This window comes from Mytilus californianus, unplaced genomic scaffold (assembly GCF_021869535.1).
Source record: "Mytilus californianus isolate M0D057914Y unplaced genomic scaffold, xbMytCali1.0.p SCAF_26, whole genome shotgun sequence".
In the NCBI taxonomy this organism is placed as follows: Eukaryota; Metazoa; Mollusca; class Bivalvia; order Mytilida; family Mytilidae; genus Mytilus; species Mytilus californianus.
In genome coordinates, this window is record NW_026262675.1 from 6,912 (window position 1) to 24,598 (window position 17,687).

Here is a 17,687-nt window from a genome sequence, read left to right on the forward strand (position 1 = left end):
ACGTGACATTATATTTTGTAAACAGCAGAACCAACAGGACACGTGTCGGAACTTCCCAAATCATCTGCAGTCCATCTGAATTATGAAAATTAGGCAATAATGTGTTCTCCTTTTTTTGTTGGAACTTCAGAATAAAGAAATGTGACCAGAAAGAAGAGGATATAACAAAATTAGAATATAATTTAATGGGGTGCTACATTGTAAATGTAAAGTACTAGTACAACATGTATACTAGAGACAACATCAAATTGTTTCCCCCTGACTATATCAAATCATTAATGTGACAAGTAGATTTAGAAGTGTCATAATAATATGTAGGATTAAAATTGTACAATCTGACGTCATATTATATTAAAGATTATGGTTCCAAATCTTCTTCTTCTTTAAAAATATACAATATACATGTACCATCAGGCAGGCTTATGATTAGTACGAAAATCGTACTCGAAAGTTTATGATCGCAAGGCCTGGTGTCTTTGATGAATGTTTTTTACAATGTAATCATTTTGTAGATCCATACAAATACAAAAACAAATGTAACTTCTCCAAATCTTGAACATTTATATAAACAAACATTGAATAAATTACACTATCATGGTTAGCCATTAACAGCTGCTCAAATTGACTTAGACGAGTAAAAATTCAAAGTTATAAAATACAGAATCTATTCTTCATTAATTCTCTTTAAAAAAAATAAATCATTATATTAATAACCCCTGACAATATTGACAAACGTGCATATTTTTAGTATTTTCCTATCTAAATATAGACATTTAACAAGATAATGACCCATTAGAGTAAGAATCAGTTGTAGAAACATTCTATGATGAACCATTCAGATTAGACCTGATTATTTAAGGAAAACTATCAGATACACAGTATTTTTTAGGAAGGGTTTATGTTGGTAAAAATATACCAGAGTTGCATCAGTATCTATCCCAGATAAAGTACATGCACATTTGAAAATTGTTTTATTCCCATTGTTTTCATTGGAAAGATATCATTTATGTTCCTAAATACCAATCCTGATCTGCTCTGTTATAAGATGGCATGGCAGCTGACTCTAGGGAACATTTTGACAGAAAAAAAGAAAGCTTATATTACATCAATTTTTGTCTGTAAATGGCAGTATAGAAATTTCATAAGCAAGTACAAAATTTCGTCAAGTTGTTGTCTCTTTCAGATAATTAATATATGATGGTCACTTGCACAAGGGCAAAACAAAAACAAAATTAATGTCGAACCCTTCACAATGCGATTTTAGCTTTTGCTTCTTATCTAAAAATACAAGATGACCGTCAGTTTGGAAAACAGTTTTACATAGAACCATCTGTGAAAGACATAGAAATAGATAAAAAAAAAACATCTGGTTGGGGCACAACCAATACATAAACCGAGTGGAGATAACACTGTCAAACATATTAACACAAATTTAACAATTACTATCCACACTGAACTGTGACCACACTTGTTCTTTAAAAATAACTATCTCGACCGGACAGGGACCTACTACAGCTCTACTTCTATCATTCTTACAGAATTAACACGTCTAACTGAGAAAACTTGGATAGGTGATTTATTAGATTAGAATCATCAGTGTAAAAGTTAAAAAAGAATGAAGGTTTTCTACAAATACGTGTTGGACCTAGGAAAGTGGTATCACACGCTATTACTACTTTAATATTACTTTTACACTTTGATTTCCCACATTGCCTTTGTTATGAGATACGCTGTTTAAAATCACAAACAAATTCATTTTACATAATATGATTTTAATTTCTGTTCTAATCTGTAAAACCATTGATGCCATAAAGTATAAATGTGTTTAGTTGGTGTATGAACATGTATATTCTTTGTCAACTTGTAATGTCGTGTATGGATGTAGGTAATCTTCATTTTTATTTGCATTACATTCATCAAAAGACTCCTGGCTATTGTCGGATAAAGCATCGGTATATTCTAAGTCTTCCTCTTTCTGAGGGGACACAGTAGCTTCACTAATGGAATTGTTTTCAGTGGTCGAGCTGTTCAGCGACTTTTCGCTGTCGTCTTTCACACTCAAGTAAGACGGTGAATGGCAAACTGCTAAATATAAAGACGGACCGTCTTCTATTTCGTCTTCTATTTCATTATAGATACTTTCATTGGGTACCACTGGCAGTGGCATTTCAACAGCGCTTACTTCAGTCGGAGGAGAAAGCAGTTGACGAGGCGGTCTTTCTCGCTTTATGTTCTTGCAAATTAGTCTCACCGCGGCGAAACAAAATACAAGCCAACCAACTAAACCACCTGCAACCACCAGATAATAAATAAATGTTGTGTTTGCATCTGAAAGAAGAGGAAACAATTGTCTACATCATTTATGGATTCATTGACCATATATCTCGTAAAAGATAATAATTTGAAAAGTATCCATGGCAAGTAAATATGTTAGAAATTTCTTACTACGTTTATATGAAGATGTTTGTATTACAATAAAAAATTGCAAATCTGTAAACTCTTTTTCCTTGGACAAAATAAAAATAAGAAGATGTGGTCTGATTACCAAAGGGATATCTTTCCACCAGAGACCAAATGACGTAAACTATAGCAACTATAGGTCACCTTCGACAATGACCAAAACATAACGCATAGCAAGCTATAAAAAGCCATGGAAAATGTAAAACAATTCAAACGAAAAATCTTAATTGTTTTTCAATTAGAATCAATACAACATAATATATTCTACTTAATTATATATATAACAATAACCTTTATGTTTCTTTGTGTACTCTGTTTCTGTATGTCCTGTAGAGAGTGAAATTTCGGTACTGCTTTCACTTCGTTTGAATCCTCTGTATGTTGCATTTAATCCTGCAATGAAGCAAATAAAAAATAATATAATTTAGTATAAAAATACAAAAATAGGTAGAACAGTTATTTATTAGTAAAGAACTTAACTAATATAAGGTAGCAATTGAAAATTTCGGTGGTGACATATTTGTGGATCTTGGCTTGCTGATCCCAATTACTATCTTTATCATCAAGACAATATCTAAGAATATAAACATTGGGTAAAATTAATCTTTCAACGGAAATCTTATGACGCTTCTGATCAATAGAGAAAAGAGAAATGAAAGAAGATTATGACATATATCAATTTTCGAGATAAGAGTCAATAGTTTACACTATTGTCTATTTGAAGCCACAGCTTTACCAGAGGGGCATATGCGAGATAGATAAGAGGCCTCAGGCATTATTTTTTTCAAGTTTGGTCCATATTGGACCTGTGGTTTCAGAGGAGAAGATTAAAAAAAGAATTAAAATGAACTGATTTAAGCTAATAGCAATAAACAAAAACAATAATGGCAGACAGCAATCAATGACAACCACTTAACTACAGTCTTAACACATAGAAAATGTGGCGGGATTCAAGATGTTTATGAACGTTCAATCCTAACGTGGATCAGTAGTGTAACAGTAAAACATGGCTCGACACACTAGATCGCACAAAAAAGTAAAAATTACACAAAGAAAATAACACATTCAGTTTGGTGCGTCCGAAGCGCTTTTCCGATTTAACCTTCATCCGAAACGCTCAGGCCCAAAATTTGAAACTTATGGTTGCATAAATTCTTGAATACTTGATAATGCTGTATGACCAAAAGTGACGTAAAATGAATAGTCAAATCCATCTAATTAATATATATATATAATGTACATGAGGGGTAGATCCTTAGTTTCAATTTCCAAAGTTATCAACCGAGAACTTTAGAAAGGTTATTAGCATGTCAATCCAAAATCACGGACTATTTAGCTGATGATATCCTCGGGGACTAACAGCTCATCAGCAGCGATATCGACACAGTGCAACAAAAGGAAAACTAACATTTTATAAAGTTGGGAAGCACATTGATTTACTTTCTTTAAACCAAAATCTGAAAGTCAAGGATGTATGAATACTTGAATACCAGGGAAGCTTTATGACCAAATTGATCTAAAACAATAGCCAAAGCCACCTACGGTTAATTATGCCTGAGTGTGTTGGGACCTTAATTTCTTAATACATTAGCAAATGAGAATTATGTTAACAATCTTAAATTACTCTCGATTGCAGAAAAAGAAAGCTAGTTCAAAACCCATTCTCCACTGCAAAATAGACATGTTTTCCCAGACTGACGCGAGGAAAGCCATGACCTTGTGCAATGCCAAAAATAATTATCACACATTTACCACTAATTTTCCATGCAGTCGATGTTAAAAGGATGAATTGTACTCATATCATTCAGTACATGTATTGTATAGACGTCCAAGGGTTGACTTGGGTATAGATGTATGGTCATCGAATTATTATTATCATATTTTTTCAATGCATACTTTTCGTCTTGGATACATGATTTTTTATTATTTGTTATTGGATTTGCACTAGCTGTCAGTAACTGTATGTACTCTCACATCTATTCCATGTGTCTATTTTTGTTGTAGTAGATGTATTAATTACCTGCCACGTCCGATCTGTGTTTTTGTTAGTTGTTGTTTTTCTGTTTTGTATCGATCGCATGAGTTCAGCCATTTTCAACTGGTTTTTATACTTTGTTCTTATGTTGTACTGTTACACTGTTTGGCGCCAGCAAACATGTTAACCCTGCCACATTCTGTAGGTGCCTGTCCAAAGTAAGGAACCCGTAATTCAGTGGTTGTCGTTTGTTGTTGTATATAAAATTTGTTTTTCGTTCATTGTTTTGTAAATTAATCAGGCCCTTATTTTCTCGTTGAATTGTTTTGCATTTGTCATTTCGGGGCCGCCTATTATAGCTGACTATGCGGTACGGGTTTTGTTCACTGTTGAAGGCCGTGCGATGACCTATAGTTGTTAACTTCTATATATTTTTTTTTCTCTGGCGGAGAGTTGTCTCATTGGCAATCATACCACATCTTCTTATTTTTATATAACATTGTATATATGATAAATCAATTTAAAAACATTCAAAAGGTTATTTAGGAAAGACTTCACTTCGAATCCCTCTCTTTCTTGATGGAATAAGCATAGATATACATCAAGGGGGGTCAAAAGATGTCTGGTCGTAATAAGAAGAACACTCGGTTTTCCTTTGATTTGATTTTATAATTAAATGCAAAGAAAGTCTTTTTTCATATATCCATGTTGTATAGTCCGAGCAATCAATACTTAATTTGAATGATATAAAAATAAGAAGATTTGGTATGATTGCCAATGAGACAACTCTCCACCAGAGACAAAATTTAAAAAACATCCGTTGTTCGACCTGCTAGTCAAATGCGTTTTGTTAAAATATACTTTTTCACTTTTTAGGTCTTCAAAATTCAAGAGTCTATCCTAAATTGAGGTAAATTATATGGCCTTCCAAATACCGTTTCGATTCCTAACATCACTGAAGAGACATTAATTGTCGAAATCCGGATATGGTGTACTAATTTTTTAACCTTTTACTTGCGGTATACCATCTTTTCCGCAAGTTTCTTGTTTTCTGTTTGGTATTAAATTAATAGTTAAGATCCATTTTGCTACATCTGGTGATCCGTTTATTTGGCAATCGCCAATGGCAGTCAGCAGGGTGTAAGAACATCCGTTGTTCGACCTGCTAGTCAAATGCGTTTTGTTAAAATATACTTTTTCACTTTTTAGGTCTTTTGGAAAATGTTGTTCGTGCTGTATTTAGACCCCTTTACCAAGAAATTTGTTTTGCATGCACACGTATAAAAATTGCGGTTTTTATCCAACGCAATCATCGGTTTGAACGTTGTTTTCAATTTAGACTTCTTTAAATTTTTTCGTTTGGGCTTGTATTATATTTGCCTTCGGGTATATATGATCCGTTCATCCTATTTCGACTCTTCAAAATTCAAGAGTCTATCCTAAATTGAGGTAAATTATATGGCCTTCCAAATACCGTTTCGATTCCTAACATCACTGAAGAGACATTAATTGTCGAAATCCGGATATGGTGTACTAATTTTTGCACCATTTGTTTGCGGTATACCATCTTTTCCGGAAGTTTATTGTTTTCTGTTTGGTATTAAATTAATAGTTAAGATCCATTTTGTTACATCTGGTGATCCGTTTATTTGTCAATCGCCAATGGCAGTCAGCAGGGTTTAAGAACATCCGTTGTTCGACCTGCTAGTCAAATGCGTTTTGTTAAAATATACTTTTTCACTTTTTAGGTCTTTTGGAAAATGTTGTTTGTGCTGTATTTAGACCCCTTTACCAAGAAATTTGTTTTGCATGCACACGTATAAAAATTGCGGTTTTTATCCAACGCAATCATCGGTTTGAACGTTGTTTTCAATTTAGACTTCTTTAAATTTTTTCGTTTGGGCTTGTATTATATTTGCCTTCGGGTATATATGATCCGTTCATCCTATTTCGACTCTTCAAAATTCAAGAGTCTATCCTAAATTGAGGTAAATTATATGGCCTTCCAAATACCGTTTCGATTCCTAACATCACTGAAGAGACATTAATTGTCGAAATCCGGATATGGTGTACTAATTTTTGCACCATTTGTTTGCGGTATACCATCTTTTCCGGAAGTTTATTGTTTTCTGTTTGGTATTAAATTAATAGTTAAGATCCATTTTGTTACATCTGGTGATCCGTTTATTTGGCAATCGCCAATGGCAGTCAGCAGGGTTTAAGAACATCCGTTGTTCGACCTGCTAGTCAAATGCGTTTTGTTAAAATATACTTTTTCACTTTTTAGGTCTTTTGGAAAATGTTGTTTGTGCTGTATTCAGACCCCTTTACCAAGAAATTTGTTTTGCATGCACACGTATAAAAATTGCGGTTTTTATCCAACGCAATCATAGGTTTGAACGTTGTTTTCAATTTAGATTTGTTTATATTTTTTCGTTTGGGCTTGTATTATATTTGCCTTCGGGTTTATATGATCCGTTCATCCTATTTCGACTCTTCAAAATTCAAGAGTCTATCCTAAGTTGAGGTAAATTATATGGCCTTCCAAATACCGTTTCGATTCCTAACATCACTGAAGAGACATTAATTGTCGAAATCCGGATATGGTGTACTAATTTTTGCACCTTTTGTTTGCGGTATACCATCTTTTCCGCAAGTTTCTTGTTTTCTGTTTGGTATTAAATTAATAGTTAAGATCCATTTTGCTACATCTGGTGATCCGTTTATTTGGCAATCGCCAATGGCAGTCAGCAGGGTTTAAGAACATCCGTTGTTCGACCTGCTAGTCAAATGCGTTTTGTTAAAATATACTTTTTCACTTTTTAGGTCTTTTGGAAAATGTTGTTTGTGCTGTATTTAGTCCCCTCTACCAAGGAACTTGTTTTGCATGCACACGTATAAAAATTGCGGTTTTTATCCAACGCAATCATCGGTTTGAACGTTGTTTTCAATTTAGACTTGTATATATATATATATATATAATACATATTATGTCTGATAGAATTATGTCTTATGAACATCTGGATGATCGATTATAATATTTTCTGATTTTACAATTTAAGGGGTAATAAATCTGGTCTTATTGGCATGCCTTCTCCTTAGAAATTTGCAATCAAAACTATAAAATGAGCAACATGAAACCTACAGGTTTAATCCACCATGTTGTACATAAGGAAATGCATGTACCAAGTCAGAAATATGACAGTTGTTTTCCATTCGTTTGATGTGTTTGAACTTTTGACTTTGCCATTTTATAAAGGACTTTCCGTTTTGAATATTTCTTAGAGTTCGATATTTTTCTTATTTTCCTTTCTACTAAAACCACAGGTCGTCCAAAAGTGAAAATAACTCTTGTTTTACTGCCTCAAATGTTGGGCTACACAATCATGGAAAAGGTATCGGTAGGAAATAACAAAGCAAGGAAAGTGGTATATATGTTGAGTTGACTACAATCGTAACGCAAACAATGCACTTTATGAAAACCTTTCGGCTTATTCCTTCAAGAATGGTATTTACTTTCTCAACTGGCAATGCAAATACTAAAAGTCGACAGAATAAACTCATTCACCTGCTTGCAGTTTCACAAGTGTTCTGGTACAATGTTAACCTTGCTATTTAGCAGAAGTAAACCTATCAAAATGATGAGTTTTGTCTATAAAAAGATGTTGATACTAATATTTTCTATTAAAAGTTAACGAATACGGACAGCTAAAAGACCTATAAGTGCAAAGATGTTTATGCCTAGATATATGGTTATTTTGGACTGTAGCTAGCCGTCGAAGGACTTTTTTAGAAATATTTTAAAAGCTACAGAAATCCATTGCCGTAGTTGTAGAAAACAAAATAACATTATAAATTAAACATTCTGCTTGTCATACAAAGTAAAATTTTCCCCAATGAAGAATATCTGTCATAACTGAACGAACAAAAAAAGTCTACTTCGTTTTTGTTTTGTGTTTTTTGTCTATCAAAATCCGGAACTTCGGAAGGCTATCTTTGAATAAAAAATACACGTTTAAGGAATTTAAAAAAAAAAAACTTGAAATATGCAATACCTTTGAAAACAAATAAATTGATACTCTGATATTGTTCATTCAATCATTACATATATTTTAATAATGTATTTTAAGACACATAAGCTACAACTTAAACAAAAATATTGAAATTTGATTTTTGTTTGTTTAAAAGATTAATAAAAGCGGATGCTGAAATAATAACTGCGTATTATCAGTCAGTTTGGTTTAATTTTGTAAAAATAAGCGAATGGACAGTGTGGATTTTTTATTGCCTTGCAAGACGATAATTCAATCACATTTGCGTCCGTATTCACACACTCTTTAATTTAACCCTTAGTTGCAGATGGATTGTGCATGTCCTTAGCATGCTCAGTTACTAAAAAAGGGAATGTAAAAATTGAAAAGTAATTAAACGGAGCCACCAGGAAGAAGCGTTTCGTTGACTGTGTCGGCCAAACAAATTCTTTCTTAAAAGTTTAACGATGATTTACATATTTTCTTAATCTATGACATGAAATCAAATAAATCTATAGAAAAATCGTCAATATACTATTGCATGTGCGTGTCTGTCTATTTATTTTTATATTAGTATCGGGTGACATGACCATCGACAGTCTTTGGAAGTCATCTTGATGGTCATTTAGATGGCGTTTTGTCCTAAAATTCTCACGAAATGCTGACACTGTATTACGAGTCCATGCATTATTCATTGTTTCCTATGGAAATTTGGTAATTCTGGTATAGATTTTAGTATGTTATAAATCAAATTAAATAGTTTGAGCCAATTCGTAGGTAATGAATTGGCAGTGCACCTGAGAAAGGAAAAAAGATGAAAAAGACTTTTGATGACGATTTCATTGTGCACGAAATATATGTTTTTGGAATTTGCTTTTTCCAGTATGCTCGAGAACATTTTAGTTTGGAAAGTCAAAATTTAAAATAAAGCTTTAAAAAAACAAAAAAAACAACAACATTAGAGCCGAAACAGAACATCAAAGAACCGTTCAGGCTCATTCTTGCCTGTAAAGGTTGTTGTACTTTTAGTACAAATATATTATTTATGAAATGGAAAATGACATAGGAATCATTCAAAGCATATGCCAGTACCGAAGCACTTGCTACTCGGCGGGTGGAACCACCAGGGTCTGATTGCCTACCGGGCATAATCGGTACCTCCTGAGTTGTAGTAAAACATTGATAAAAAATATAAACAATAAAGACACAATAAACTAATTATAAATAAATAAATAGATTCTACCATTGTGACGAGTAAGATGCTGAGGACAGGGTTTAAGAATTTTAAAACCACAAAATTTACCGAACATTTGACATACATTTATAATTTATGTATTTGTAATTGTATTTTCGAAAAATATTAAGTGGTAACATCTGATTTGTAAAACGATATTGATGTTATCTTTCACATTTTTTTCTGTCAAAATGCAAAAAAAAATTTTTTTTTCTGCGTAATATTTTCAGGTATAGTTACCTTTTTCATCCCGTCCCAATATCAAAAACAACCGTTTTCATACCGTCACAATATCAAAAGCAAACTTGCATGTTCAGATTAGTAGACAGTTCGACGACAGTAAGGAAATTCGGACAAGGAAGAAACTGATTATGTGTTGATTATCAAACAAACAAACAAAATAGTTAAACAAGAAGGCACAAATATATAACACTTGGTAAAATTTAGCATACCATCTATGTAATCTACTAATCCAACATAAAACCATTGTTTACACAATAATTCTGGGAACTCCCAACATGAATTTCTTAATATTTAGGCTATCGAATTCAAAATGTTGGAATAGCCAGAACAAACCAATTCACTAAATCTTATTCCTTGGAATAATTAGAGCATAGTACATTCCTTTAAAGCGTTGTTAAATCTTGCACAGCAAACCATCTAAGATATGTCCATTTTAATGAAGCTAACTGAACGTCATGAAACAATTATGAAAAGGGAAGTTTAAAAGATAGAAAAGTTGCCACACAGGTCATAAGTATAGTTTTTAAGAAACCGTTGGAAAAAAAATGTGTGGTTAAGGGGAAGGGTGGAGATCTAAAAAATAAAAAAAAAAAAAAAGAAAAAAAAAAAAGGTAAAATTGCGCCAATTATTCATGCACCTGTCCTAAGTTGGGGACCTCGGTATTGGTTGTCCTTTGTCGTATCTTTTTGTTGTTTTTGTCTTATCGACGTTTACCACACATCCTATTATATTTCATATTGCAGTTTCATAAGTTAGAATCGTTCAACTTACTATGAATGTAACTGTATTCCTCTGTACTGGACATTATTACTGCTGAAGAAATGTCGATGCAGCCATACTGGCGATGACATCTGAAAAGGAGATTACTATATATCATTAAATTCTTAAATAAGTTGAAACATAGGTGTTTCTCGTTTTTTGTGTGTGTGTGTGTGCGTGTTTGGGGGGGGGGGGGGGGATGGGGAGAATTGATGCAGGCTTTAAATAGTTTGAAACAATGATATAGAAAAAAAACCCAAAATCTTTAATCTGCCTTTAAAAATAGACAACCACTGGCGAGGTTCATGACATGAGCCAGGCACTTGATTATGCAGCGGAGGTAAACTATTGTTTTTTTATAGCTCTAAATCCTTCCAACCATTTCTATCGTTTTTATATATTCAGATACTCCACAGAACACAACCAGGAAAATAAAAATTAACAACATTTGTCATGTTCTTCTCAATTCATAAAATTTTAAAAGCAAAAGCGAACTTACTTTTGTGTCAAACTGCAATTGCATTTATATTTACATATTTCTCCGTATGTATTAGGAGGACAAGGAACACACGTTATGCCATCTAACGATGTACTTCCTGGGTTACATGCTGAAATTGTATCATTGGATATATTGAATTTGTATATCACATTTTAATGTAGCAAAAAACGCAAATATTTGGAATATTTTATTTGTTTGAAATACACATTAAAAATAAAAATAATATATTTTACTTCAAATATAGATTGTTTTTATGAAATTTGAATCATTTTGCCTTTTTGTTTTCATTTTTGGGTTCATATGTGGTACATCTTTAACATTACCTTTGCAGTTTCCGTTGTCATAGTAATAGGTCAAGCAACAGTATCGAATATTCTGTTCATTAATCTTCTTCCTGTAGTTTGGAAAAATAGTTAACTATAATGAAAATTTTGTTTAACTATAATCTTCCAAGTCTTGGAAAAAATATGATTTTTGTATGCAAAGGATATCCTGCAATCGAACTAAAATAGTGCAAAAAATGGTCTAAGTTCAGACATCATACAAGGAAATATATATGTTTCATCCATCGTGTCAAGGAAAAAGAGGTATCGTGTGAAAAGGGAAATATTGCATTCAGAGGATTTTGATACTTCTACTATGGCTAAAGTATTTACAGTCAGTTAAAAGAACTGTTTCTCCTTTGTTTTGCAGGATCATACTGATTATTTCATTCTTTAACTCTACTCTCATGTAGTCAAGTATATATATTTAGTCTGAGACAGCCATTTCTAATGATCATCAACTGAAAAGTTTGAACATAAATTCATTTATTCATGTTATTTTTGGTAAATTTCCATGGTGTTCAGATATTTCATTTGCATCCAGTCCAGTACTGTTTATGTACTTTTCAGACAGTTCAGTATTTATTGTTTTGCAGAGGCAAACGTCTGCTACTGGTCGTAAACGAAGTGTTTGAAATTCCTAAAAACCGACTGAAATACTGAACATAACGTTATAGTTTGTATAGTTTTATACTTTATTTCCTAGTAAATAGGTCATTGTCGATTATGCTTCTTTTTCTCGATTTTTCCTTGTTAACGTTTATACATTTTGCTCATTGGTTACCAATACATCTTCACAAGTTGATAACATCTGATCAAGCATCTGATTTCATTCATGTAAATATTTATATTGTCTTCATATTGTATCTCTTACCAAACCAATGTTAATTCACTTCCACAATACCATGTATTATATATACTTCAATTACCTTTTCAATATGAACCTTTGATTTTATTGTTTTTTTTATAGATAATAAAGTACTACTAGTAGTAGTAAGCATATGGTCTACATAGACAAAACAGCGGGAGAGTTAATGAGCAAATTCAGGATATCAGAACAATGTGTTGTTCGTTGTTTGTTTGACGTGTTGGTGATTGGTGTGGTCTGTTGTACTGCATGTCCAATATTTTTAGTAATTCTCGTTTCACTTTTTTATGTTTTACAACTTTTGCAAATGGGGAAAATTTGACTTTTAGAGAAATAAGTGATTATTACCAGGATCAGAGGTACTTAGTTTATTGATGAATTGATTTTCATTTGCAAGTGACAATATACAGGCCGAGAAAACCCGCCATCTCGAAGAAATATAGCATAACAGACTTATATTTATATTCACTTGAGACATTTCTTTAGAAAAAATAAAACCGTTTGAAGAACACTTGGATGACTGTTATGTACTATATGCTAAAAACGGCGTTTTTAATCTGGTAAAATCATCAAAGACAAAACTAACTTTTACACGAAAATGAAAATGATAATAGCTAAAACACATAAGAATACGTAAATGAAAACAAAATGAAACTCAACCAAAACCAATCCTTGTACTTGTGAACATGTTTCATGTCATGCAAAATAAACGGCATGGCACCGTACATTCACGAGGAAGACGAAGAAGACGACATGCACATTTTAAACATGTAATTAAAAGATGATGCAATGAACAAAAGCGAGCAAAAAAAAAAAATAATTGCAGGCTATTATACATTTTATTCCATTTTCCGTATTATGGTCTCTATCAAATCGTACATATAAATTTTATAGAAATCGTTTGTTAAATATCCGGCTTCTCTCTTGTACCAATACATGTAATATCCTTATTGAGGTTGCCAAAATTTGTTTTCATACATTTGACGTTTGTTGCATAGTTACCGCGTGTGTTGACACATGTGATAAATCTGCATTGCAAAATGGGACATGTTTGGAGAAGCCACTTAATATCAATAGAGGTAGATGTAGGATAGACGTTAATGTCTTTATGAGACGGCATTTCAACCACCAGTAAACATTAGACAGATAGAAGTTTTCTATCTCTCACTGGTACAGGAGATTTTAATAACAATAACAGTCTGATAAAGTATGTAGTTTATTGTTCTTTTTTACTGATTTACTACAGGTCAGTCTCTTAAGTGAATGAGGCCTGCCTTGACGCGTTTGTTTGCAAACAATCTCCATGTCATGTTTTCCAACAATCTAAAGCTTTACTCTTGTTTAAAATGCTAAAAGAGCAGTTTTACAAACGAGTCTTTCGAGGGTTTAGGCCAAACTCCAAAACAGTGGTAACGTCATCCTTGCTACGCTATGAAAGTTTAACAAAGCAACATCACTGCTATTTTGTACCATACGTATTTACAGAATATAGCAAAAGAAAAAAATATATTCACCTAATTTTCAAAACCTTGTTTAACGGGGGAAAAAATCATATCAAAGGCTTTCTTGTTTAAAGAGATGATAGTGTCAAATAAACTGAATTGGTAGCATGTTTAACCTATCCTTCTGCAGCCATATCAAATTCAAATTCATTGTTTCTAGTGTATGTTTAAATTAAAAACACTCAGATAAACACCAATGTCGTCTTGGTACTTTTTACCTTTTTTTAAACCTGGAATAATAAGAGAATAAAATTAACATAGATAAGATTATTTATTGTTCTAATTAAGAGCCCTTGATAAGAAGCATGACATATACATACACAAAAAGATTACGCTATGATTTTGTAAGATATTTTCACATTGAACTGTTATAATAAATGTTTTATAATTATAAACCTACATATATTTTATATATATATATATATATATATATATATATATATATATATATATATATATATATATATATATATATCTTATATAAATCATGTAGATTTTATTCCTGGCAGGACCAGAACCATAAAATAAGTTACAATAATTATTATTATTAATATAATAATAACCTCATCAGATCGATTCAAAGCAGAAAACATCAAACAAAAACACAGACCGGACGTGGCAGGGTATGTATATAGCTCCCTCGCAACAAAAAAGACACTAAGTACAGATCTGAGAGTACTCGCAGTTACTAACAGCTAGTTCAAAGCCAATAACAACTAATAAAAAATAAAAAGAATCATGTATCTTAGACTAAAATGTCAATCAGTACACATCCAACATACAATGGATTTAGTGTAAAGACGTCATTAACTGTCAGGGAAAACATGACCTTGTCAAATGCCAAAATAAAGGGTATCGACAGATTTTAGAACAGTGAATGTGCATATATGTAAAACAATAATATATGGTATGGTTATAATTTACTGATGACAAAATCAAATATTTTATACCAATAAAACAATAATCAAAGATCTTATTACAGTGACCTTTTAGAATGAGTTTATTCAAAGGATTGATAAGTTTACCCCGATCGTATCTAAATTCCAGGGCTCTACATACAACATCACCGTAAGAATTAGGATGTGCTATTCCGTTTGAAATAAATTTTATACAGGTACAGCCAAATTTCCAATTCTGTGTATCTATGGAAGAATGTAGTGAAGGTTTTACATAATTTGTGGTAACGAAATCACTGACTTAATAATTTACCAGTAATACATAGATTACGCTCATTGAAATCCAAAACGTCACTACAGACACGGACATAGCAAACCAGTTGGAGAAAATCGTCACTTTTGTCGTAATTTTTTGTGTAGAGATTCTCGTATAAAACTGAAATATCTAAATCAAGGAATGGACAGTTATTACTGTTAATATTTGATTTATTCGAAGTAAGTTCCTTTGGGTAGATTTTGGCAATATATTTAGAGAATTATTGATTATTTAACGAAAAAAAATCATCAAGATAACGATAAGTGTTGCTGAATTTATCAATTAAATTAAATTTATACGGGTTTTTATTTAGAATGGTCATTAACTATGATTCATAACAGTACAGGAACAAGGAAGCTATCGAAGGGGTACAATTGGTTGGCATAGGAATACTTACAACCGGTCGATAAACTTTATTGCCGAAATGACATTAATATTGCCAAGGAGAAAAATTTACACCTTTAATCATCTCATCACACATCCAGTAAGTATATCTAGCATATTTACTTTTCTCATTACAGAAAAAGGTTTTATATGAGTTGCAGCAAATAAATTGCCAATCTGATTTTTTAAACGACCATTTAATTAGATAGGAAAACTTTATTTTGATAGGATTGTATGGAAGTGTAGTATAAAGTGTGGAAAAGTCAAAACTGTCAACCGAACCAAAAGGACCATTAAAAGCACGTAATTTATTTAAAATATCCAAGGAATTTCCTACACTCCAAAATTTCATAATTATATTATTTAACATTTCGTCTGACATGTAGACCTTAAATATTACAATTCCCTATGATAAATTTTCATTAGTAAATAACGAAACTTCAATTGAGAGATCTGAAAAACTTATGACAAATATTGTTTATCTCTTTGAAAAATATCTCTCTATCACCATCGTATGCTGACAACTAAAAATAAAATGTTGTTCATCTTCAACCAAATTCAGAGTACATTTTCACAAAGCCTTTGATCTCTTTCTATTTATGAAGTTTTATAACTGTCTCTTTCTAGTTTAAGATCATGGACACTGATTCTCATTTTACATATGACACTTCTCAATGAAAAATTGTTTAAAGAAGGATAAATTTCTTTAGAAATTGCAAGTTTTTAGTTTGAAATAAGTATCTAATTTACTACTTTTTGTATCTGTTCTTTTAGTGTTCCAAAATCTTATCTGTAAACTTGTTTTTGTTACACATATTGTCATCATACAGTAAACCATGTTCCATATTTTTTTTATTTTAATTTTTCACCATTGATAATACAACTGAAAACAAATATAACCGGAATCTACCAAATTCTCCTAGCACAGCTAAGTTAGAGGACTTTAAAGTATACTTCATATGTCTAGAATTGGATTTAACTTTTTTTGAAGACCTGCATTGGAACTAAAAAAAAATAGCAATAACATCTGAATACACGAGGCAGTCAATTCTGTTGCCATTGATATTAACATATGGAATATGCAGAAAAGGCGAAATGGGAACACATCCGTTTGAATAAATCGTCAAAAGAAAAAATAAAAAATCGAATAGATCATTTTAAAATCATAATTTCGAAGTAAGAATTGAAATTACCGCGGCATCGGCGGATCAACGTAAAAAAAAGGAGAGTATATATACCTGCCATTATAAATCATGTACTGTGTAACAACCCTAGAAAAAGCCGACGAGGAAAGGCATTACTCGACTAACGAAAGCTTTTTTATTTTATAGCCTTGTTGGTCGAGTGGTCTGGGACGCTAGTCACAATGCAGGTGGTACTGCCACGATGTCACAGAAGCAAGAATCCCGCTGAGGGAAGAACAAAAATTTGCAAACTAAATTTTCCGATAAAAATCATTATGCTAAATTTGAGACGAATTATATATATATTATTGTGTTAGTCCTGTATAACCACGGGTTTTACGGTGGAGAATGTCTGTTGTTAAGTTGTCACATGTTTAGGCGTGTACATATACATATATGTATGTATATGTATATGTCTGTTCAAATGTTGATTATTGCCTTTAATAGGAAGAAATTGAAAGCCACAGAAAAGAAATTCCACTTTTTACCTTTTTTCCCGTTTTCTTTCTGCCATTCCAAAAAGAACACTCGCCGTGTTCCTCAAAGGTACTATATAAGTTGTTTTCCCCTCCAACTTATGATACATAGAACTACATTAACTGAGAGATATTCTTACCAGCAAACGTTTGGTCCAGTGAATTCTTTTCCATGACTATTACAGCAAAGTAGGATGCACATTTGAATTTTGAAATGAAGGTATAAAGCATAACCATAGCGATCCATGTTAGACATTTTCTATTTCAATGCATATGCAGATTGGCATCAAAGTACAATACAGATATAACTATTCATACTGCGTATGTTTTATTTAAAGGAAGAGACTCTTAAAATGAATGGTCGATTAAAAAAAACCAACAAAGCACCGGAAATATTGCATAATCAATCAATATGTTATTCATTTTCAATTGTTTTGTTTCATATAAATTAATTTATAATTTTCAGTTTTATAAATTTAAAGCTCGGTGTGCCTTTCTTTTTCAGCAACAACCTCTGCTGATGAATGTTTAATTAA

The 17,687-nt window shown here is 32.1% G+C and overlaps 1 protein-coding gene across 1 annotated transcript; it reads right to left on the bottom strand.

Annotated features, from left to right (window-relative positions):
• Window positions 1-263: 263 nt before the first annotated feature.
• Window positions 264-17,463, bottom strand: LOC127732621 (uncharacterized). Its single transcript, XM_052241703.1, has 6 exons — window positions 17,292-17,463; window positions 11,526-11,596; window positions 11,203-11,311; window positions 10,716-10,795; window positions 2,752-2,853; window positions 264-2,328 (listed from the first exon to the last, which is right to left on the bottom strand). Exons 1-6 carry the CDS (start codon window positions 17,405-17,407, stop codon window positions 1,826-1,828), a joined length of 981 nt encoding a protein of 326 aa, XP_052097663.1. The 5' UTR covers window positions 17,408-17,463; the 3' UTR covers window positions 264-1,825.
• Between the last annotated feature and the right edge of the window lie 224 nt (window positions 17,464-17,687).